The 23,418-nt window shown below is 39.3% G+C and overlaps 2 protein-coding genes across 4 annotated transcripts; both read right to left on the bottom strand.

Annotated features, from left to right (window-relative positions):
• Positions 1-3,488: 3,488 nt before the first annotated feature.
• Positions 3,489-4,595, bottom strand: LOC139319536 (urotensin-2 receptor-like). The gene has a single exon (XM_070947435.1). The coding sequence runs from the start codon at positions 4,593-4,595 to the stop codon at positions 3,489-3,491; it is 1,107 nt and encodes a 368-aa protein (XP_070803536.1).
• Positions 4,596-6,044: 1,449 nt separating this feature from the next.
• Positions 6,045-22,810, bottom strand: LOC139319217 (arf-GAP with dual PH domain-containing protein 1-like). 3 transcript variants are annotated; one of them, XM_070946971.1, is made up of 12 exons: positions 22,794-22,810; positions 21,794-21,984; positions 20,186-20,316; positions 17,822-17,913; positions 17,637-17,719; positions 14,150-14,262; positions 13,730-13,876; positions 12,773-12,856; positions 12,445-12,507; positions 10,584-10,655; positions 8,330-8,561; positions 6,045-6,456 (listed from the first exon to the last, which is right to left on the bottom strand). In XM_070946971.1, the coding sequence occupies exons 2-12, from the start codon at positions 21,882-21,884 to the stop codon at positions 6,428-6,430; spliced, it is 1,137 nt and encodes a 378-aa protein (XP_070803072.1). In that variant the 5' UTR covers positions 21,885-21,984; positions 22,794-22,810; the 3' UTR covers positions 6,045-6,427. The 3 variants fall into 3 exon arrangements, with proteins under 3 accessions (XP_070803072.1, XP_070803073.1, XP_070803074.1); XM_070946972.1 differs by lacking the exons at positions 12,445-12,507; positions 22,794-22,810 and having other exon boundaries at positions 21,794-22,144; XM_070946973.1 differs by lacking the exons at positions 20,186-20,316; positions 22,794-22,810 and having other exon boundaries at positions 21,794-21,869.
• Between the last annotated feature and the right edge of the window lie 608 nt (positions 22,811-23,418).

The raw sequence follows: 23,418 nt of genomic DNA, 5'->3' as shown, positions 1-23,418 counted from the left end.
TTTTACAACAGAAATCAGCTGAAAATTTATATTACTGAATTTATACTATTGAATTTTGGGTGGGGTTCAGACTGGCTTGTAGCTGGGAGATTAAGGACTGATCTGCATAATTGACTAATTCCAGCATGACGAAGGGCTGCCAATCACTTTTTGAGGTCATGAGCATACAAGATCATCCTCTACCGCAGTGTTTCTCAACCTTGGTAGCTTGAAGATGGGTGGACTTCAACTCCCAGAATCCCCCAGCCAGCAGCTGGCTGGGGGATTCTGGGAGTTGAAGTCCACCCATCTTCAAGCTACCAAGGTTGAGAAACACTGCTCTACCAGATTCTAGTCCACAAGGAAGATAACTTTCCCTTTTCTTTTTCTGCTACACATTGAAAGTCCTGTTTTTGCTTGTTTAGCTATTTAACCCATCTGCTATGCTTCATTTCTCTGTAGGCAAATCCCTTCCCTCCAGGTGATCCCAGTGCATTGCCCTTCTATTGGTTATTTTACCAATAGAAACAGATGGACTTCTTTTTTCTGTAAAGACAGAAGAGTAGAACAATGGAATATGGACCATTTCCACCCCCCAAATGATATTGCTAAGATTTGTGCTGCTCTTCCCTTCAGGTCCAGGTGACATTTAAAAAACAGTAAATCTATGGTGTGTTCTTTTTCCTTTTTACCTTCCTGGAGCACTAAAGAAGCAGAGGGATACATTAATTAGAGGCTGTGGTAAATACATTTAGGACAGAACATCAGATTATGCAATTCTGTTCTCTTTAGTATTTGTTCTGTTCCATTTGCCTTTCCATTTTCCAATTTCAAAGTTGCTTCCAAAGTTAGATTAGAGCAAGCTATTGTAGAGTCGGGGAATAATTTTACAGACAAGAGTTTTCCAGCAATTGCAGAAGTAGGATTAGTAAGATCATGATGTTTGATGATTAAAAATATTAACCAATGCACAATTAATGAATGCACAAATGACTTAACTGTCATGGGTGAAACTTTGGCAGGCTATGAATCAGCTTTTGTCTGGGTAGGGCGTGTCTTTTTCACTCAGAGAAAATGTCTCATGTGGCTGTAACATACCACATAGTAGCAACATTTAAGAAGGGGATGAGAAGCCAGATTGCATTCTCTGTTAACTAGAGAATTGGAAATGCTTACAGGACATAACTGGAATATCCATACCTTAAACTTCTTCTATAGTTCCATCATCATTGATCAAGTGATAGCTTTCCGCTGCATGTGCAAATAATCTGTTAATAAAGCCATTCTTCATCTTAAACAGAACAGAGTAAATGCAACTGTTTTCTCTGATAGTTTATATTGTCCTACTCAGGATTGTACCGGATCATAAAACCAAGAGAAGCAAAAGACAGGCTTAAAGCTCAACATGTGAGAATAAAACAGCTTACCAGATGATTGTATTGATGCCATAGTAATTGACTACATCCCAAATGGTGATCTCTATATATTTTAGAACACTTTTTTCAACTCAACGTCTTTTGGATGTGCTGGATTATAATTCTTAGCATTTCTGCATATCACAGATATAGATAAGTTGAGAAAGTATGTAGACAACAATTTGTCATTTACTTCAATACACGCCTTGTTAAAGTTGTCATTTTTACCATCTTGGTTTTGATAAGAAGTTCATTTCATATCTACCATAGATGAAAAATCTGGGAACTGAGGGGATAATAGAATTTCTTTCTAGGACTTTACATCCAGGCCTTATATCAGGCTGACATAATTAATGGGAGGAATAGAGCCAATTGTGTGGTGCTGTTGATATATGCAAGAATGCATGGATGCAACACCACCATTGGAAGATCTGAAAGACCAGGTTAGGGTCAGATCATCACGGAGAAAACCTATCTATGTTGTCACTAAGAGTCAACAACAACTTGATGGGACATAATCAATATGCATATATCAAGTACAGACAATTTAAGAACAATAGGCTAAAACCAATAATAAACTTGATTGCAGTATATCAACATGGGTTAACTAAAATTAATATTAATGTAATGACTGTTAATGACTATCATATCCAATGACTGTGGATATTTCCACACTACTATTCTTCCACTCCATGGTTTTGCAAAAAATCGGTCATCCTCTACAAACCAGCCAATTTCAAAATGCCAAAAATGAGGAGCAAAAATCACTGACTCACCCAGAGCTGCCAGAAATTCTCCACTAAAAAAATCCCCTCACCCCCATTCCACCTCAAGAAGAAATAAATTGCCTCATATACATCTATATTCTTGTTACCTGCTCTTGTCTGGTGGTTTGTAAAATAAAAACCAGATGAAGCCCAAATTCTGGGCACGGTGAGGCCAGGAGTTCTGACAAAGGAGAAATAATCATCCACAGGGTCAAATGAGCCAAGGTGTTTTCAAAGAAAAAAGTCATTTCAAATGCACCATAGCTGAGCCAGAAATAAATTAATTCAGCTTCTAAACAAGGCAATATAATGAGCTCAGAGGTCTAGAGCTATTCTTAAATTAATGCAGAGCGCTCACTTAGAAATAGCATCCATGCCAGGAATACAATATTACTGCAGAAAGCTAAGGAGCTGTTATTTATTTATTCTTAAATGCGTTTCAGAGATCAGGTGATTTTAACCGAACATTTGACTTTCAACTTCCAACTTTTTGTCTTCTCAATGAGAAAAGAATATAAGCATTATCATGGGGTAGACATTATGCCTTTTCCCACCACGCATTTAAAATGCTACCCACCCACCGTGTAACCGGAAGATGTACTGTTGTCAACGCTTTGAGATAAATAGACAGGAAACAGGCCAGTAGAGTTTTCAGAAATGCTTTTTTTTATTATTATTGTTCTAGGCTATAATAGTAGTATCTTGAAACTAAGCCTGCCTATTTTTGTTTACTATAACTTATGCCAAACAAAATCAAGACAGGGTTATTTTGAATTTCTTTCTCAAGAGTGGGTATTCTTTTCTAAACCTTCTCAGAGACCAGAAGGGAAGGGTGTCCCCACATCAGCCTGAAATGACCAATAGGTGCCAGGACGATTCATCCCCTTTGACTACCTGACTGAATCACTGACAGCAAAACATATTATATTTTGCACATCTTTATCTAGCATCTGCAGCAAGATGCCTATTGTTACCAATTTATCATGGATATCTCCTTTAATGCTGATTACCTTTCCCAACTGAAGAATAATCAAATCATAATTTACTAGGACTCAGAACAATCCTAGAAAATAAAAATGTGAAGTGACTGCAACCCATGCTTAATTTGGAAGTCCGCTTGACAGCTCAGAGTAAAGAAAATGTAGGCTGAGAGAATCTTAAGGTCTAGAGAGGTCAGCAGGAATATTCTCACTAGTCTGCATGAGTTCCTATCATGTGCTATCAAAATTCTCAGTTTGCCCATGGAGCCCAAAAGGTTGAAGTTCTTGGCTTAAATGAGTAGGATGAACCTCAGGAACAATGACATCTTTGACATTACTGGTAATTATTAATGGGTATCTTCTGTTTCTTCAATCTGGTCAACTCCCTGTGCTACAGATACACATTCTGCTTGAGGTTTTGCATCTCTCCTCCTTCTCAAGAAGGCATACTGTCTGCCTTGTCTTTCCTCATACTTAGTTGACATGTACTCACGATAATTTTTTGTTAGCAGAGTATAAAGGAATGGGTTGATGCAACTGTTGCTATAGGTCAAGCAGGTAACACCAAAATTGAGGTAAGCCTGAGCAGTAGGGCCAATCTCCAAGTCCATTGACCAGTACAATTTGGCTAACTGCCAGGCCCAGAATGGTACAAAGCAAGCCCAATAGGCCACAATGATGCTGAAGATCCTGGAGAACAGCTTCTGTTTCAACATTCTTCCCCTCACCTGAGGCTGCATAGTTTTTGTAGAAATCCAATAGCTCCATGCAAGACGTGAGTACAATATGGCTAGGATAAGGCCAGGTGTTAGGATGCTAGTGCCAAAGAGAAGTGTGAGGTAAACTCGGAAGGCATCAGGTGTCCACGTGGGAAAGCAAATATGTTTATGGCTTCCACCTTCCCGCTGCTGGATCATGACCATCATTGGTATTGTAAGCAACAATGACAGAAACCACACAGCAAGGCTGGCAACCTTATGATAACTGTTCCCAACAATCCTAACCTTTAGTGGTCTGGTCACTGCCCAATAACGCTCCAAGCTCATGGCCGTCAGCAGAAAGATGCTAGCATGCATTGTGAGCAAGTCCAAGCTAAGCAAAAATCTGCATCCTGCATCTCCAAAGAACCAGTCCTGAGCAAAATAGGTACAAACCACAAAGGGGATGGTGGAAAGGTAGAGTAAGTCTGCCAAGGCCAAGTTAATAACATACACACACAAACTGCTTGCTGAACGAATTGCCATGCTACCAAACGCCACCACCAGTGTATAGATATTTCCTGTCATCCCAATGAAGCACATCAGGAGGAGGATTGCTCCCAAAACTCCCGTGAGAGAACTCTGCTCCTGAAAGTCAATTTCTTCATCTGAGAAATTGCCCCAGAATGGTTCTTCAATGAGTTCCGCCATCATCGAATAGCCAAAATGCACTCCAATTCTGCAGAATACTATCATAGGCACATTTCGTGCCTCACAAGTCTGGCAATTAAGATCAATAAGGAGGACTGGGAATGCTGATGGGGAAAAAACCAAAATAGGTTGGATAGGAGAAAAGAAACCTATTCTTCATAAGGAATGATGGCAACTGTCTTCTTTGCGTGTCATCATCAGTGATGCTTCTTACCATTCCTTAGAGAAAGACGACGACTGGAAGTACATCCATTGCATTTTATGAATGAAACAGCATGTTTTCAACCTCCATAGATTGGGTCCTCGTGTGAGACTTCAACTTCTCTATTCCAGTAGTCATCTGCTAGCCATTAATGCACATCACTCCTCAGAGCAATCCAACAGATTTCTTCCTCATCTCTTCTGCTGCCCAACTGTCCTCTACTCAAAAATAGCATTCCCCTTTATGATGGAGGAATGTGTCCGACTCACCGCTTCACACTCAAATGTTAATATTCTCAGCAATAACTACTGGACTGTTAGCTAATGAAGAATGACACTGTGTACTTAAACCATCTTGTCTTCCCACCCATCTAACTCCCATGTTCTTCCTTCAGCTTTCTGTCAGTTTCCCCACTGCTTTCTCCCAACCCCCGTTTTCTCCCTTTTTGTGCATAGAGAAGGAAGGTGCTTAATTGTCTCAGAATAAAAATAAAAAATTAAGAGCCGTGTTAAGAAAGAAGAGGTCTAGGATGGAATAAGACAAACTAGTTAGTGGAATCAACACTACTTTCTATAGTATAACAGAAAAGGTTGGCTGGCACCGAAAAGAATTCATCTTTTGATAAATTTAAGTGTTTAAAAAATGGGACACACAGAATTGTTTGTGTAGCATTGTTATTTTAAGATATTTTAAATATATCTGGAATAAAATATGGTTGTTTTAGTCAAATCATACCCGATATCTGTCTTGATCTAATCAGGATGCTCATCATCTTATCAAGTGGTCTGTGACAGATGTGATGAAGTTTGGAGAACCATAAATTTAAAAGAAGCTTTTAGACAATTAAAGCCAGTTCCCAATCAATGCAAGAACTCATATTAAAGCAAGCCTCATATTTCTATGATTCTGCCTCTATTTTAATTCAGCCAGGATCTCACCAATCTTGGAAATTGGCAGTTATCATATTTCCCACCTACCACCCTCATTTTCAAGGCTAAACATATCCAGTCCTGCAATCTCTTCTTTTAGGACATAGCTTCCAGGTCAGAAATTTTGAAAATGTTTTGAAAGAAATGTGCTATGAATCTTGCATCTCACTTTTCTACTGTTTAGTAAAGTTTCCTGCTATTTTTGTGTGTATGTATCTGAGGGAAAAAAAGATTCAGCTGCTTTAAAAGTCACAACTGAGCAATTAAAACAGACATATCTTTTTTCAGGGTTGCATGGAAGCCTAAAAAAGACAGATAATTCCAAACCATTTTTGAAGTGTGCAAAGTTTACTTTCCAGGCTAATGATCTTCTTCTTGTTCTTGTTGCTTTGCTTCTATCATAACACCAAGCAAGAACAAATAGTGGCCAATCAGCAGCAAGCAGTGGGAATATGCACATTTTGGTCAATCTGCAGTAGCATCCATCAGCTGCTTTACATCAGTTTTTGTGCTGCTTATTTCTATACCAAGTGTAGTTCAGGGTCAAAATGACAGAGGATTTTGAGGGCCAGGTGTCCAGCAGTATTTTGGCAGAGGGCTGTCTAAGTGGATTTTATTTCTTTCAATGCTCCTTCCTGCTCTGAGAGAATACATAGGCTACTTTGACTCCAGAATGTCTTTTCTTCTGTGTTATCCAAAAACTGTAGATCAAGAAACTAGCAGCAACTCACTCTTCCCCAGAGATGTCAATGTTTGATCCTGAAATTAGCTTCAACTGTAAAAAAAGAAAAGAAAATATATTATAAATCTACTATGGCAAACATGAATAGCCATAGACAAGGGGGGGGGGTTAATTCTCTATATTTATACTTATTTTATTGCTGAGTGTATGACATAATTTATTTTAAAATAAATAAATTTACTTTTCTAGTCCTGTTGGCCGAAGGGACAAGCTAGAAGGGTTGTGGGCCCTGCCTAGAGGCAGCAAGAGATAACAGCTGCATTGTATCCCAAAGGTGCTTTTTCAGGAGACAACTGGACTTGCTTGTTTTTTCTTTTGAGGACGTTTCGCTTCTCATTCAAGAAGCTTCCTCGGCTCTGACAGGACAGTGGGGAATGGAAGTGTCCTCCTGTCCACTGTCCTGTCAGAACTGAAGAAACTTCTTGGATGAGAAGCGAAATGTCCTCAAAAGAAAAAACAAGCAAATCCAGTTGCCTCCTGAAAAAGCACCTTTGGGACAACTATGACCTGGATGACTAAGAATCTTTACAGACTTTCAGCTGCCTTTTACTATCCAACAGCCTTCCATGCACCTCGGCGTACGGTCATGCTGGCCACATGACCAAAGAAGCTTCTTCAGACAATGCTAGCTCCGTTGGCTAAGAAACAAAGATGAACACCACCCAGTAAAGTTGGACACAACTGGACAGGGGAAACCTCTACCTTTACCTTAGAGATCGTCTTGCTTTGTGACTAGTGAAAGCATAAACATTTCAGCAGTGTAAGTAATGTGACCTGCTTGTGTTATATGGTGGGGAAAATCCTGGATATGGATCAGGACATCTCTTGTTCAACTCTCATATCTGCCCAATCTACCTAGATGACCTTCCTGTTCTTATGGGTCAGTTGCAGAGTTTCTCAACCTCAGCAACTATTTAAGACACATCAACTCACAAAATTCCACAAACAACACGCCGGCTAGGAAATTCTGGGAACTGAATTCCCTACATCTTAAAGTTGTTGAGGTTGAGAAACACTGGGTGGGTAGCAGTGGTGGGTTGCCCCCGGTTCGCACCAGTTCTATAGAACTGGTAGTAAAACTGGCAGGAGGCTCCGCCCACCGACCCCGACGTCATCAAAATGCTTCTGCGCACGTGCAGAAGCTTCTGCGCTTGCGCAGAAGAGCACACGCATGCGCAGCCCCGCTGCAAACCGGTAGTAAAGATAAGTAGAACCCACCCCTGGTGGGTAGGTATATTTGGAGTGGTCAGAACACATAACGGGCAATCTTGCAATAATCACAAAATAGCTTCCATAGGGGACAGAACCAATTACAAAACATTAGTTTGAGAAAATGCTACCTGCCATCATCTCCCTACTGCCATTGCTTATCTTGCTCCTTTTTTGGGGTACATTGGCATACTCACAAACAAGGCACTGAGCTGTAGTCGCCCATTAAGCTTACAGGCTCCATTTGAGCCCTAAAATATTATTATTAGTGGTTGCCACTTTACCATAGAGCCAGTTTGGTGTAGTAGATAGGATATCAGGCTAGAAACTGAGAGATTGTGAGTTCTAGTTCTGTCTTAAGTAAAAAGCTACCTGGGTGACCTTGGGTCAGACTCTCTTAGTCCTAGGAAGAAGGCAATGGAAAAACCACTTCCAAAATCTTGCCAAGAAAACTGCATGGATTTGTCAAGGCAGTCTTAAAGGCATGTGGAGACACACACGGACAAAGATACACAGTTTTCAATGTAGCTTGCCAGTCCTAACTTCTTAATTCATTTTTTTTTTTAATTTACCAAGTCAGGAGGGGAAGAACACCAAGAGAAAAAGCAGCAAAAAGCAGCAACCACCTTAGGGTTGAAGACCCCTGTCTTCAATCTCTCATGGCTGAATAGAATGAAAATATCCTGTTGGAACTTACTTGCATACTCCTGGGGCGTCATGGGCTGCTCCATCACATAGCTGAAGACAGCTTTCCATTCCTCCTGCTCTTTCTCCGTCTCACAGGTGAAGATGTACTTGCGGTCAGGAGTTACGATAATGATGCCATGTTTCCAGGTGAACCTACCCTGCATGGCATGTGGCAATCCTTTTATGACATTATATCCTTGTTCCCCATTGCCCAGGAAAACCTCACCTTTAGCAAAAGCATCCTGCACGGGATAAGAAGAAAAATAAAATACATCTGCCTAAAACTCATTCTGGGATTCTAGACTATAGTTATAACTTATAACAGAATACTTTCAAGTTACTCTGGTTGTTCTCCTGGGACACCGCTGAGAAGGGAGAAATGTGCCAATACTTTAGCTACAACACTCTAACCTTAGGAAGAGAAGCAGCAGCTGGAAGAACTAAAACAATAGCAGAACCATTTCTTCATATATTTTTGTAATTAAAAAAGATTGACTCACAGCCTTCCTTAAACATTCATGGAGAAGTCAATTAAACACAAATAAGAAACTTTTGATCAATGGCTTGCAAGTTAAGGCCATTATATTATTGTTAATATAATTTGGGAAAGATAAATAAGATTTAAATATATTAATGTAAATCTAAACTATACACCAAAAAATTAGAGTTTATTGATTTTTAAAACAATTTTGAACTCAAGTTTGGGGTGTAGCTAGACCATAACATATCATTTTAGCAGTGAACAGTTACAATTTTATATAAAGCTACCTAATGCAATCATTCAAGTACATATATGTTTCTAATATGTTTACATAGCTATCACCTTTTTTCAAACCTACTTTATTTTACAATGTGTTCTTTTTTCTTTGACAATGTATTAGTGGTATATTGATGTATCGACAATGTATCGGACTGGTTCTATAGAACAGGTAGTAAAACCGGCGGGAGGCTCCGCCCACCAACCCCAACATCATCAAAAAGCTTCTGCGCATGCATAGAAGTGTGCATGCACGAGTGAAGCGAGCGCACACGTGCAGCCCCATTGCAAACCGATAGTTAAGGTAAGTAGAACCCACCCCTGCAATGTATGTATTTTTATTTTTATGTTTTGTTTTCCTTTTTGTCATTATTTTAAAGGCAATAAAATAATGCATTTTTTTAAAAAAAGCTTTGGATGTATCTGAAAAGAAACTATTAATCTGGATCTAAATCCTGGACTGAAGAAATTTGTTCATTTTTAGTCTTTGAAATGGCTCTCTGGTGAGCTAATGAAAAGATTGATCAATATGATTCCTTTGACGCAGTTTAAATTGTTATTTAAAAACAGAGTCACTTTTACATCTCACTGTACCAGTAACAGTAACACGTGTATTTTACTTTGCTGGGTTGTTTTTTATTTTTGTTCTTTGGTGCCCAAAATGAAACAAACAAAATGTTAAAAAGTTAAGATATTTATCTTGTTATTTACCAAGCACATCTAAATTATATTAAAGTAACCAAAATACCTTTACAACCCACAAGGCACGTCACAACTTTTGAGCACCTCTAATGTTTGGAAATTTGACACGCCCTATAAATTTGTTTTAAATATACATGTATATTGTTTATATTTTTCTTTTCTTTTTCTATTATAGACCTGCTTTGAGGATTACACGTTACATTGAGGGATTAAAGATGGAAATTTCTCAGCCTTGGGTGGGAAGGACGTTTCAAACTCCTGAGCTATTACTAAACCCTCAGGATCCCAGCAATATAGCAATCACAATCTTCCTTGATTGTACAAGACGTTAGGAATGGAAAATGTCAAAGTTGGGTTCTTGACAAGCTCTCCTCAATCTTTGGGACTAATAATGGAATATATACGAAACATATGAAAATCAAAGATGAATGAACATCAATATCCTGGTAGGAAATTCAGGGAGATGCAATTCAAACACATCTTGAAGGCACTGAATTGGGAAAGGCTGCTCCAACTTTACAAACTGAGGAGATAATTCTTCTCTCTAATTTAGAGTACACCACCAATCAAAGGAGAAACAGTCTGGTCTGCTTTTAATAATGGTTTGATATGCAAAAAAATCAAGTGGAAAAAATATGAAATTCATAGATGTTTTTGGGTAGCTATAGGATTGAGTTAAAAAACTAATAACCCTATTTTTATTTCAAGCAACCAAATGGCCATGTTTCTGCTGGCCTAATATATATTTAAATACCTGAGTAAATCAGGAAGATGAGAGGAAAGGCAAAATCAATTACTGGCTTACCAAAGGATCTTTGAAGTACATCAGCCTTCGGTGATCTAGGCTGAACCAGCGCTTCTTGAAACATTCCTTCTGCTGTGAAAACCAACCACAGACATTTATAAGAGGAGAGAGCCCTCACCTGGTCATTCTTTGGAAGCAGCATTATTTCGTTACATTTCATTTATTCGTCAAGCATATATAAGATAACAGTTAAAAGTATAAACATGATTTGAATAGATGAAAAGAATATGAGTAAAAGGGGACATTAGGACAGGGATGGTAGGAATGCTGGTGTGCTTATGCACACCCCTTACAGACATTTTAGAAATGGGGTGAGGTCAACAGTAGACAGTGTAAGCCTCTAAGGTTAAAGTTTTGGGGGCTTTGGGAGGAAACCACAGAGTCAGGTAGTGCATTCCAGGCACTGACAACTGTGTTACTGAAGTTGTATTTTCTGCAGTCTAGTTTGGATTGGTTTACCATAAGTTTGTATCTATTGTATGCTCATGTATTGTTGTGGTTGAAGCTGAAGTAGTGATTGACAGCTAGGACATTGTAGCAGATAATTTTATGTACTATGCTTAGGTCGGACTGAAGTCAGCGTAGTTCTAAGTTGTCTAAGCCCAAAATTTCAAGTCTGGTGGCATAAGGTATTCTGCTAGAGTCAATTTCTAGAGTGGATATCTTAGGTTTACTCCTTTGTTGCTGTTTGTTACATTTGCCAATCAATCTTTCCAAGGATATTACAATAAAGGTTTCACATATAATACTAAACCAGAATGGACTTTGTGACTTAAAATAACCATGGCGTATGGCTTAGTGTGTATTATGTCAATACAGGAAGTTGAATTTAGTCAATAAATCAAATTCATTTTTAGTCCTGGACCAGCCATTTTTGCAGTCTGAGTTTTGTAATACTGTTGAATTTTGAAGTTGGAGAAGACCCCGGAGAACATTTTCAATACTCCTTGGCTGGCCAGTAAACAAACAAATGATTTATTGAACAAATCAAATCAAGAGTTCTCATTCGTGGAAAAAAAGGTGAGGCTCAAATTATCCTACTTTGGACACCTGTGCAAAGATGTAATGCTCTGCAGAAGGCTCAAATGCTGAAAAAAGTGGAATGAAAAAGAAGAGGACGACCAGCAGCAAAACGGATAGACTCAGTTACAGTAGCAATAAATGCACCATTGGAAGAGCTGAAGGTCCAGGTTGGGGTCAGATCGTGATGGAAAAAATCTCTTTATATAGTTATTAAGAGTTGACAACAACTTGATGGCATGTAATCAACATCCTGCTCAAAGATAATGTGCGGCTTATCACTTCAAAAACATCACATGTTTTTGAGTGAAAAAAATAGTCAATTTTATAAAAATCTGGAATTGCGCATCACTGAACACTCTTGTCTTTCATGCTCCCTTTCTTTTCATATATCAACAGACTTTCAGCCAGTAATAGACACATAGAAATAAGCCACATTTACACCCTATTCAAAAAAAAACAATAAAAAGAAAAGAAGGAAACAAAAAGACCAGAACACATCATCTCCAGCAACCAATACTCAGATAAGCAGGGATTAACACTAGACAACAAAGCAGGAAACAATACCCTAATCAAGGAACTACCAAGGGAAAACCAAACCCTCCCAACATTGGCAGGGAAAGCTACTATAAATAAGTAGGGAGCAAATCTCATACATACTAGCACTGATGATATTACCTAGTTGAGTAATGAAATGTCTGCAAGCAAATAACCAAGATCAGACACATCAAGGACTTCACATTTTAATCCTGAGCTACAGATATTCTCTTCTATTGGAGCTTCTTTTGGATAAATAGTAACAAAAAGCAATGAAGGAATAAATAGCAATAAGTAGTTGTACCTTGGGTCCAGTTTTTTCCATATAACCTTCTTTTAGGAAATTCCTTGTCAATCGGGTTTTCAGCTGCAGCAAAAAAAAATGACGAGGATTATCTGTGAAAATGCCTTAGCTACTTTGAGCAATTAAAGATTTGGGTGAATTGTTATTTTATCCAGCTATTCATGCTGGACAGAGAAGAAAACATGCATGGTCCAGAGACATATGATTATCCCATTTTATGGAGATAGCCAAAAATCTGAAAATAATTAGATTGGTTATGTCACAAGGAAATCACGTCATCTGTAATATAGTTTAGTTAATAGGCTATCCAGTTCTGCAAGATTCTTACCTCCTGATCACTAGCTCCAGGAAAGGCAACTTTAAGGTGATGGAATTTTACAGCACGGATTGTATTGAACCAGTCCACAATTTCCTAGGAAGAGAAAAAGCACAATAAATATTATAATACAACTGGCAACTTGATCTTAAGGTGATCTACTCAGAAACAATTCTCAGTTTACTTCTATGGAATTTATTTGATTGGTATAAAGAACTTCCAGAGAGTCCCAAAGGTGTTTTTTTCAAGAGGCAACTGGACTTTCTGGTTTTTCTTTGAAGACATTTCGCTTTTCATCCAAGAAGCTTCTTCAGCTCTGACTGGATGGTCCCACCATCCAGTCCCACCATCCAGTCAGAGCTGAAGAAGCTTCTTGGATGAGAAGCAAAACGTCTTCAAAGAAAAACCAGAAAATCCAGTTACCTCTTGAAAAAACACCTTTGGGACAACCATGACCTGTATGACTGAGAATCTCCATAGAAACTTCCAGAGGGAATTCATAGAATACATTAGAATACAGATTTATTGTAATACATATGCACCAAACTTTACTTCCTTTTTCTTAAATTAATTATGGGCACAAAGAAAAGGCTTTGAAAGAAGAATTAAAAGAGAAAAAGAAAAAACACTCTTTAGATATATTAGGTATAGAACTCAGCAAAAAATTTAACCATGCTCTGGAGAAGCTTGCAGAAGATTCATCTAAAGAGAATTTCTTTATTAGGCGTCCAACTATGCATATATTTACTGGCAATATAAAAGATCATGATGAATGGAGAGTTCTTGCATTGCAAGTAGGTCTTTTCTAGGGAAGAGTTGAAGACAGGAAAAAAAACAAGAAGTAGGAATGATGTGGCCCTGCTCTAGTGAGGGTCTTAAATGTACCGTTTTAAGATTGCAGCAACATTTCAGACTGTTTCCATAATTTCCTATAGCTGTGCAATAAACATATACACCAGATCCTCATACCTTCCCATGTTCGTGATAAACAAAGATGTTGCGAGTCTTGTTATGTTTAAGATAAGTGATCTGCAAGCCATTGGAATGCCTCATCTTTTCTGTCTGGAACATGGCATTGACTGTGTCGATTTTAACTTCTATTTTGGGTTCTTTTGCCTGAGAAGAAAGTGGTTTTGCTATTATTTGTACACTATTAACGGATAGACATAGGGTGTTACAAAGTTCCACCTCTGCCCTCACCCATTTAAAAAAAGGAAAGACCCTTTTGTCCCCGGTGAATTTTAAAAATGTAGTTCTTGCAGGAAGCTTGAGCTGATAGTGAGAAAGAAAAGGAACTGTAGAGACATCTAGAGAATCAAATGATTCTCTGACCCTAAATAAGACTCTATTCTGTGTACAAGAGTCACTTAAAAGCTGGTTGTTACGCACATCCTGTTTGACGAAATATTTCAGACATCTCTCTTTCTCAGACAGAAGAAATCTGCGTGGCTGATATAGCTCATTATCTCGGCCTCGTTTCCACAAGATCCCTTCCTTCAGGCCTAGGAGAAGAAATGCAAGCTGCAGGGTTGACTGTGTTAAATCTTTTTTAATTCTGATATATTATGACCCACAATGGCTGGATCAAACAGGTAGCCCTTGATTTATGGCTATAATTAAGCCCAGAATTACATTCCTAAATTCTTCCTATCATTAAGCAAGCCTTCACATGATCAATCCAATTTTACAACTTTTTTTTTTAGTACCTGTTAACTAAAACAGCGGTTGTGAAGCAAGCCCATTATAACTGTAACCTTGTTGCTGGTATCCTTAAGATTTATATTGACTGTTTCCTAATATGATTTGATTGCTTATTTGTTCCCTATGACTACCATTAAGTGTTGTACCTTATGATTCTTGACAAATGTATCTTTTCTTTTATGTACACTGAGAGCGTATGCACCAAGACAAATTCCTTGTGTGTCCAATCACACTTGGCCAATAAAGAATTCACTTCACTTCACTTCACTTCACTTCACTTCACTTCACTTCACTTCACTTCACTTCACTAATTCTATTCTATTCTATTCTATTCTATTCTATTCTATTCTATTCTATTCTATTCTATTCTATTCTATTCTATTCTATTCTATTCTATTCTATTCTATTCTATTCTATTCCCAATGGCTGCTTTTTGCCAGCAACCAAAATTAAAAATTGGTTTCCAGCAAAAAAAATGTATATTGCAGTCATGTGACTGCAGGACCCATCAAACAGCCATAAATGCAGGCTGGTTGCTGAGTGCCCAAAATGTGATCACATGACCGAGGAACAAACATTTGAAGTTCCAAACATTGGAATTTCAAATCCAGGTCGTAAATACCTTTTCTGGGGTCCATCAGAATGTCAGACAGTTGCTAAGCAACTGGTCATTAATTGAGAACTACTCATATATCAATTTATCAATATCAGATTAAATCCTAAAGCCTAGGTTATAAACTACCACTGGCTTCTGACAATATGTGTAACCACATTCAAAAGAACCACATTAAGGGGAAATTCATTACTGTAAATGTTATTGCCTATATATACATTGGCAGAAGGGTGACATCAAATCAGAATCACCCAATTGGCCTAAACTTTCCCCTGCTTGGTACTTCCAGACATTTTGAGTTACAATAGCAATAACACTTAGATTTATATACCGCTTCACAGTGCTTTACAGCCCTCTCTAAGCGGTTTACAGAGTCAGCATATTGCCCCCCAAAATCAGGGTCCTCATTTTACCGACCTCAGAAGGATGGAAGGCTGAGTAAACCTTGAGCCTGGTGAGATTCGATCTGCCAAACTGCTGGCAGCCGATGAACAGCAGAAGTAGCCTGCAGTACTGCATTCTAACCACTGCGCCACCACGGCTCTATATATTCCTATAACTTTTTATAATCCTGTAACTTCCAATTACAGGCCATATTGCCCGGGCTCATAGGAGTTATAACTAGGCCTAACATATTTCAGCTACAAAAATTCAAGTGACCAGTATCTCATTCTGCCCATTTAATTTTTGGTAGTCCAGATATGGTAATTCTAAATTGTTGTGTACCTACAACTCTTTCTCATCATGCTACTTCATCTTTTGAATCAGGAACAAATGATTCAACTTCAACAAGGCCAAATCCTCTCTCTCTCCACTCTAAACTAAAAGATTGGCAGCAGTTCCCTAGGGTAGGTTCTGATGAAGGGTTTTTCCACCCCATTTTGTGAAAGCACAGGGTTTCTGCTGCAGAAATCTCTCCAGAGGTCCTTCTTTCCCATATCTTTTTGTTGGATGGTTGCCACTTGATCTTCCCTTGGAAAGGGAGAATGGAGATGAAGAGGGACCTATAGGCCATTTGTCCAGACCCCCTTAACTCTGGAGTGCCATTGGTTTATATTTTTCATTGGGCATGGCTTTTATGACCTTATTCAGCACTAGCAATTCAACTGGGGACACTTTACAGTAAAGAACGTGGGAAAAATGTTTAATTTTTTTTATTTCTAAATTTGCTCTGCCTGTCTCCCCATGAGAAAGTCTTCAAACCCTCTGATGTATAATTTCACATCTTCTAACATGCACAGACCACAAATACTGAGCTAGAATTCTTCCTGTTACATTTTTGCAGGCTGTCACACTATGACACTTCCTATGTTGGATAACAGTGAAGTGTTTTATTACCGGTAGCACTGACAATACCATTTTAGGAACAATCTGTGGACCTGTTAAAAGAGGTTTCTGAAAAGTGATCTGTATGTCTGATAGTAGTTATTTGGTTAAGCATCAGGAACATAAGCAGCTGCCTTCTGCCATGGAAGGTAACTTGGCCTTCTGGGTCATTTTGGTTAAATGAAAAACTTAATGACATTCTGCAATTGTGATGTTTGTTGTGGATATGGTTTAATGCGTTATTCAAACCCAGACCCAAACCCCGATTAACTGATGTCTGAGCTGATATTAATTCCTCCAGAAAGCAATGTGGGATGTGGAAACAGCTTTAATCACACCTGTACCACCATCTCTGGGACCCTGCAATTGTCTTCTCCTTTCAGGTGTGTGAAACTAACAAGGGAGCTTTTACAGTGGCACTAAGACAAACTGGCTACTATGTGTTTTCTGTGTTTTTTTGCTTTCAAACAGTAACAGAACAATGGTATTATATATATAGTGGCGATCAGTTATAGCACTAAACCATCTGGCATAGTATTTTAGACATAGATGGGCAGCCATTTCCAAAGTTTCAATTTCACCAGGCTACAAGAAGATACCAGGAATGGAAACTGGCAACTTCTCAAACCACATATTTTGCCACCAAACTCTAATCTTTCTCTTGAATTACAATCTCTCATCCTGCTGATACTTGCTACCCAGGCTATATTGTAAGCTCACATAGCAGCATCCTGTCTTCTCTGACAGCTCCTACAATCAGTTTTGAAAGTTAGTTCTAATGGTGCATTTCACACATAAGTCTTAATTTATTTGCTTGCTTGCTTTGGGCATAGCATTTTATTGAACCTGATAGCATCTATTATCTCGTCTTGATTGTGATCCAGAGCAGTTTGGCTTGTCCAACAGACCAATGAAAAAAATATATCATACTTTAGCATTATATATGAACAATACTAATATATTTCAGGAGTCTGTATAAAAGCAAAATCGACAACTCAGCCTTATTTTCCATTTGGGCAGAGGTATATATTCAGAGATAGATTTTTATCAGTATTAAATTAAATATCTGGGTCCAATTATTTTTGAGCAGCTCTCACTGGGCCTTGCCTCAGGGCTTCCAACATGCTGTTTGGAAAGATTATTTCCCAAGTTTTAATTTGCTTTAAGACAAAAGGCATATACATTTGCATAAATAAAAGGTAAATAAAGGTAGAAATTCCACCATAGAATTGTTACCATTGGAATCAAGAACTTCTTTCTTTGGCTCCAGGAATTCCTTCCGTTCATACTTAGCTCGTATCCACTGTTCTCTCAGGACTCTGTGAGATATCACCGCAAGTGATAAAGTAGGTAAGAGAAGTCCAAGAATGCCTACCACCCAATCTCCTATACTTTCTCTAGTCAAGAGTTACAGCACTTACTGAGAGTCGCTGTAAGATGGGCGGTAATAATAAGCAGGTACATGAGCCTCGTACGTTGTTTTGGCCAGTGCATTCCCGTGCTGGGCCAGAAACTGTAAAACAAGAAAAGGCAATTGCTCACAATCATCTCCCTTTGCACAGAAATGATCTTCATTAGTAGCACTTCTACCTCTCAGTTACCAAAGCTCCAACAATCCTCAATCCTCATATTCTGTAGAAAACTTTTCCTCAATTAGCGCCTGTAAAGGAATGCAGAGCTGACCTTCTGGAAGGAAGAAGCAAGCCATTAAAGAGGAGGCTTGGGGAAATGATTACACAGTCTTGAAAAAGAACACAGTTTAGTCTAGTGCTTAAGGCATCAGGCTAGAGACCACGATGCTGGGAATTCTAATCCTGCCTTGGTAACCTTGGGACACTCACTCTGTCTCAGCTCTAGGAAGGAGGCAATGGCAAAACACTTCAAGAAACCTTGCTAAGAAAACTGCAGGGACACATTCAGGCTGTTGCCAGGAATGAAGAAGGCACAGAAAAAAAGGAAAGAAAAAAAAAACCCTCAAAGTAACCGTGCCTTTAATTTTGTTTAGGAAAAGGTTGGACAGAGAGAAACCTGGACAGGCTTTCAAGATACTATTATTCTACCTTATTACAATAAAATAGACTCCTAAAATCTTTGCTGCATCAGTTTCTTGACCTGTCCTACATCAAAGGCCTAACAGCATCTGAGAGGGTTTTTTCTTGAACCCTTTTCTGAATTCTTACACCGCTATACCCTTTTGCTTAGTACGCTGCTCAAAGACACAAGTGGTCTGCAGCAGTAGGATTACATGTGGCCCTCAATAGTCTTTCAAGTTAGTCAGTTAACAACCCTGACTTGTCAGTCCGTCCAGATTACTGACTATCTCTTTCCATTATCTATAGGAAACCAAAATCAGTCAGCAAAGCAAAATAATAATAATAATAATAATAATAATAATAATAATAATAATAATAATAATAATAATAATAATAATAATAATTTTATTTCTATACCGCCCTTCTCCCGAAGGACTCAGGGTGGTGTACAGCCTATTTAAAAACACAGACAAAACAACAATTAAAATTTAAAATAATTAAATAAACTTGGCTCAGATTTAAAACCCCCCAAAATTTAAATACTCCAATTTAAAACTATTATGTTGATAGTCCAGCCTGGCGGAACAACAGGGTCTTCAGTGCGCAGCGAAACACCCGGAGGTCGGAGATCTTACGTATTTCCGGGGGCAGTTCGTTCCACAGGGCTGGGGCTCCCACAGAGAAGGCCCTCCCCCTGGGTGTCGCCAGCCAACATAACTTGGCCGATGGCACCCGGAGGAGAGACTCTCTGTGGGAGCAAACTGGTCAGTGGGAGGCTATTGGTGGCAGAAGACGGTCTCGGAGGTACCCGGGTCCTATGCCATGGAGCGCTTTAAAAGTGGTAACCAACACCTTGAATCGCACCCGGAAGACCACTGGGAGCCAGTGCAGCTCGCGCAGAAGGGGTGTCACATGGCACAACGAGTTGCACACATAACCACCCGCGCAGCCGAATTCTGGACAGGTTGGAGCCTCCAAGTGCTCTTCAAGGGGAGCCCCATGTAGAGAGCATTACAATAGTCCAACCGGGAAGTAACAAGGGCATGAGTGACCGTGCGCAGGGCATCCCGGTCCAGAAAGGGCTGCAACTGGCGAATCAGGCGAACCTGATAAAAGGCCCCCCTGGCCACGGCCATCATATGCTCTTCTAAAGACAGCCGCACATCCAGGAGGACACCCAGATTGCGAGCCCTCTCCATGGGGGGCAAAGATTCACCCCCAATAGTCAGCGATGGCACCTGCTGACTATATCGGGGCGCCAGAAGTCACAGCCACTCAGTCTTGAAGGGGTTGAGTCTGAGCCTGTTCCTCCCCATCCAGACCCGCACGGCCTCCAGGCAGCGAGACATCACATCAAGGGCATCGTTGGGGTGGTCTGGGGTGGAGATGTACAGCTGAGTATCATCAGCGTACAGATGGCACTTCACCCCAAAACCACGGATGATCTCACCCAGCGGGTGAGAATACAAGATCAGAATATCCCTGATCTTGTAGGAATAATATTCTTCTAGCAGACACATCTGAGAAGTATCTGACTTGTGGATAAAAGGACTTCAGCTGCTGCAGTTAAAGCTGAACTGGGAATTTATAGTTTGTTCTTTGTCTAAAATCCTTCCCTGCTGCTTCAATTTAAGAATAAAATAATAATTTTCCCTCTCTTGCCATCTGCTTCCCTCAATGCATCTGAGAGAAAAGATGGTTACATGACCAAAACAAATACCAGGCCAAGAAACTTCTCAGGATAGTACTCACCTGTATCTGGCTTTCTTCCCAGCAATTCTTCTTTATTGATTTAACTTCACTTAAGTTAGGGATCTTGTAGTGTATTTCTGAGCACTCACAGCAGATGAAAGTACCCAAAGTACAGGAGACCCAGCAAGGATCTGAACAGAATCAAACAACATCAGTGGCTATGGACTGACTGTTGTGAGGTTCAGCACAATAAATCGTAGGGAGCCTAAGTCCAAATAGCCATCAGTTAATTAACACTGCTGCTGCTTCTTCATAAGTTGCAATACCTTTCCTCAACCTAATGTCTCAAGGTTATTTATCAGTCAAGAACTGATATGGACTCTCCTTGGGGCCTTTTGCAGAGTCCTGCTTGGAGTGTATAGGCCACACAATAATGTGATGCCATGAAATTAGTAGGGCAGTCCTTTTTTGTTCTATTTTGGAGTAGTTTTAAGGGGGAAGTTGGTGCCATCCAAAATAAAAATATAAATCCCCTAAACCATTTTTTTCCCTTAGGAGGCAAGCCTCTGCAAATATTTTTAAAATAAATCAAAATCCCAAATCACCCTCCTGCATTTTGTGGGAACACTTGTAAGGGCCTGGCAAAAATATGGTGATATCAGAGAATTGGGAAACTCCATGCCCTATCAAAGGACATGTCTGTCCTTTTGATCCAGATTACCCAATCTGTAAACAATGCAAACAAGATTAAAAACGGTGTGCTGCCGTTTCTGTTTATAGTATCGAAGGCCAAAGAATACCTTATGCAAAAGATTTTATTAGATAATAGCCCATTGTTTTATTATATGTGCCTCTCAGGAGCCTGCATCAGTTCCAAGTCAAAGGTCCACTCAGCCCTGCAGCCCAAATGGTTTGTTAAACCACAAATGTACATGCCAACTGCAGGATACAGCCCCTCCCCCCATCAATGCTTAAGGTTTTTTTAATTACACCCATTTCCTGTATTTGAAAAAAAAAGTTTTTCCCCAGTAAACCAATCTTTTTCTTCAATACCTCAAAAAACTGGATACCTTCACATATTTGTTTCTACCTGGATTGTAGTCCTTCTCTTAAATAAATTCCAGTGAGTTCATGCTTTCCTGGTCCTTCCACAATCTCCATACAGTAGTGCTACAATTCTTCATTTCTATCTTCCAAGGAATTCACTCTTATTCTTTGGTGGTGGAAGCAATCTTTCTTCCTACCTACACCCAGATGCTGAACTTCAAATCCCACCACCCATCGGAAGCATGGCCAATCATGACGGCCATTTGGAATTGTAATTCAGCAACGTCTGGATTGACCATAGATTCTCATCTCTGAATGGAAAGTCACGGAGAGAACAGCAGGCAAATTCCAGCTGTTAGATGGCTACTACTGTCTGCAGAGTTACAGAATTCTTAATCCTTAGTAGAATAAAATATTTAATGTACAATATATAGCATGCACAGCATTCCATGACATATTTAAGAAATCATATAATATTAACTATCTCTTCCTTGTCCTAAATGCCAGGCATAATTCCTCCATCTTGGAATTTCTTCCAAGTTACTGCAATTGCTTTTTTTCAAGAGCTATCTTTGCTAGTTATTCATTTCTCCTACCACCACCATTTTCCCCTTTATTTACCAGGTTGCCCGCAATCTGCACACATGGCATTTTCTTTTCTCTTCCAAACTTCCTGGAGGAGGTTTGTATTCCTCTCATCTTCTGCAGCCATTTTTCTCAGTTGCTTTTTAACCCTCCAGGGCCTTTTTTCTCTCTCCTCCACATGTACAGGAGACCGGATTTATGTAGAGAGGTAGATTTTCCTTTCTTTTCTTTTTTGCAAGGGAAGAGTGACAGGAAAACAACAGTCAGTGTCCCTGCACGGCAACTTGAATGATAGACTGATTTTGTAATCCAAAGCAAGTTCAGGCTGAAGGGTGTTAGGTAGGCTCAAGTGACAGGAGTGTGCTGTAGTTCAGAAGACCAACCCTGTGGGTGTAAACTTAAAGGGAAGTACAGCTATTAACCACAGAACCGGATTTTCCATCTCAGAAGGGGCTAAAGGACAAGCTCATAAGTTTAAGCACTTTGCAGACTGCTCTGTGATTACCAATACTGTGTGTAACTTCCCCACCCGTTTGATAAGTTCAGAGTACTTGTAATCAGTCACCTATTGGCATGAATCGTATTTGGAGATTTTTAAAAAGGGGTGGGTGGGGTAAGTGAACTTCAAGATGAATCAAACACATTCAAGTTGTCCTGAATTTTTCTATGCGTGACAAACAGGTCCCCTTAAAAGACCCTCCAATTCCACTTATTCCAAATTAGAGGTTGGATTTAGCTGGAAACAAATTGTGGTTCAGAAGGTAAATCTGACTATCCATTATATCCCAAGGTTGTACAATGCAACGATCAATAGTGTCTGACAGCTTAATTTAGAAAAGGATCCTGTTTATAGCTTTATTTATTTATTTAAATGTATTATAGTTCTGATGGAATCTGGGCAATGTACATACCAAGACAAAGTCTATAAAAATGGATACATAAAATCATACAGTTTGGACTAAAATTATTTAAAGGTGACACAAAAATGAGGTTTTCATGGCTTTCTTTAATTCTACAGAGAGGGAACCATCATTACCTTTGCGTGGAAGCTGTTCCAGAGCGTATGGGTTGTGACAGAGGAGGCATGCTTTCTGTCCCACAGGATGTCAATCTTTAACAAAGGAAACCTGGAACACACCCAGTCTGTCAGAAGAAACCAGGTTGGCAGAAACAATTGGGGATAAGGGGTCCCTCAGCTCTCCAGGCTTCTATACAATACAGCGCTTTATAGGTAAAAACCAGAACACTGAATTGTATTTGGAACCCAACTGGCAACCAATGCAGCTTGCAAAGGAGAGGTGATACATAGGATGCCAACAGGAACCATTGCTGCTGACTCTACTTAGAGTGTTGTAAAGTCTAAGTACTATTGCTAGATCTCAATCTACCTACTGCCTTCCCCCAGGGAGCCTGTTTACTGCTTATTTATGCAGTCACTCGGTTATTCTTTTCTGTAAGAAAAGTACAAGATCAGTATTACGGCTTGTACCCGTGAGTGAACTTTAGAGAGCAGTTTCACATGCATATAGGGTAGGGTAGGGTAGGGTAGGGTAGGGTAGGGTAGGGTAGGGTAGAATAGAATAGAATAGAATAGAATAGAATAGAATAGAATAGAATAGAATAGAATAGAATAGAATAGAATAGAATAGAATAGAATTTTT

Source organism: Pituophis catenifer, unplaced genomic scaffold, assembly GCF_029215685.1.
Source record: "Pituophis catenifer annectens isolate HBS135680 unplaced genomic scaffold, rPitCat1.0.hap2 SCAF_7, whole genome shotgun sequence".
Taxonomy (NCBI): domain Eukaryota; kingdom Metazoa; phylum Chordata; class Lepidosauria; order Squamata; family Colubridae; genus Pituophis; species Pituophis catenifer.
The sequence above is the reverse complement of the archived record's forward strand: the minus strand, read 5'-3'. Positions and strand labels throughout refer to the sequence as shown.

What these genes read in the sequence shown, in the direction of transcription:
- LOC139319536 (XM_070947435.1), bottom strand. Translation starts at nt 4,595, where the DNA reads ATGATAGTATTCTGCAGAATTGGAGTGCATTTTGGCTATTCGATGATG.
- LOC139319217 (XM_070946971.1), bottom strand. Translation starts at nt 21,884, where the DNA reads ATGGCTGCAGAAGATGAGAGGAATACAAACCTCCTCCAGGAAGTTTGG. An exon ending in AGAAGTTCTTGATTCCAATG is followed by an intron (nt 14,263 to 17,636) that starts GTAACAATTCTA and finishes TTCTTCTCCTAG; the next exon opens with GCCTGAAGGAAGGGATCTTG. An exon ending in GACGCCCCAGGAGTATGCAA is followed by an intron (nt 6,457 to 8,329) that starts GTAAGTTCCAAC and finishes CTTTTTTTACAG; the next exon opens with TTGAAGCTAATTTCAGGATC.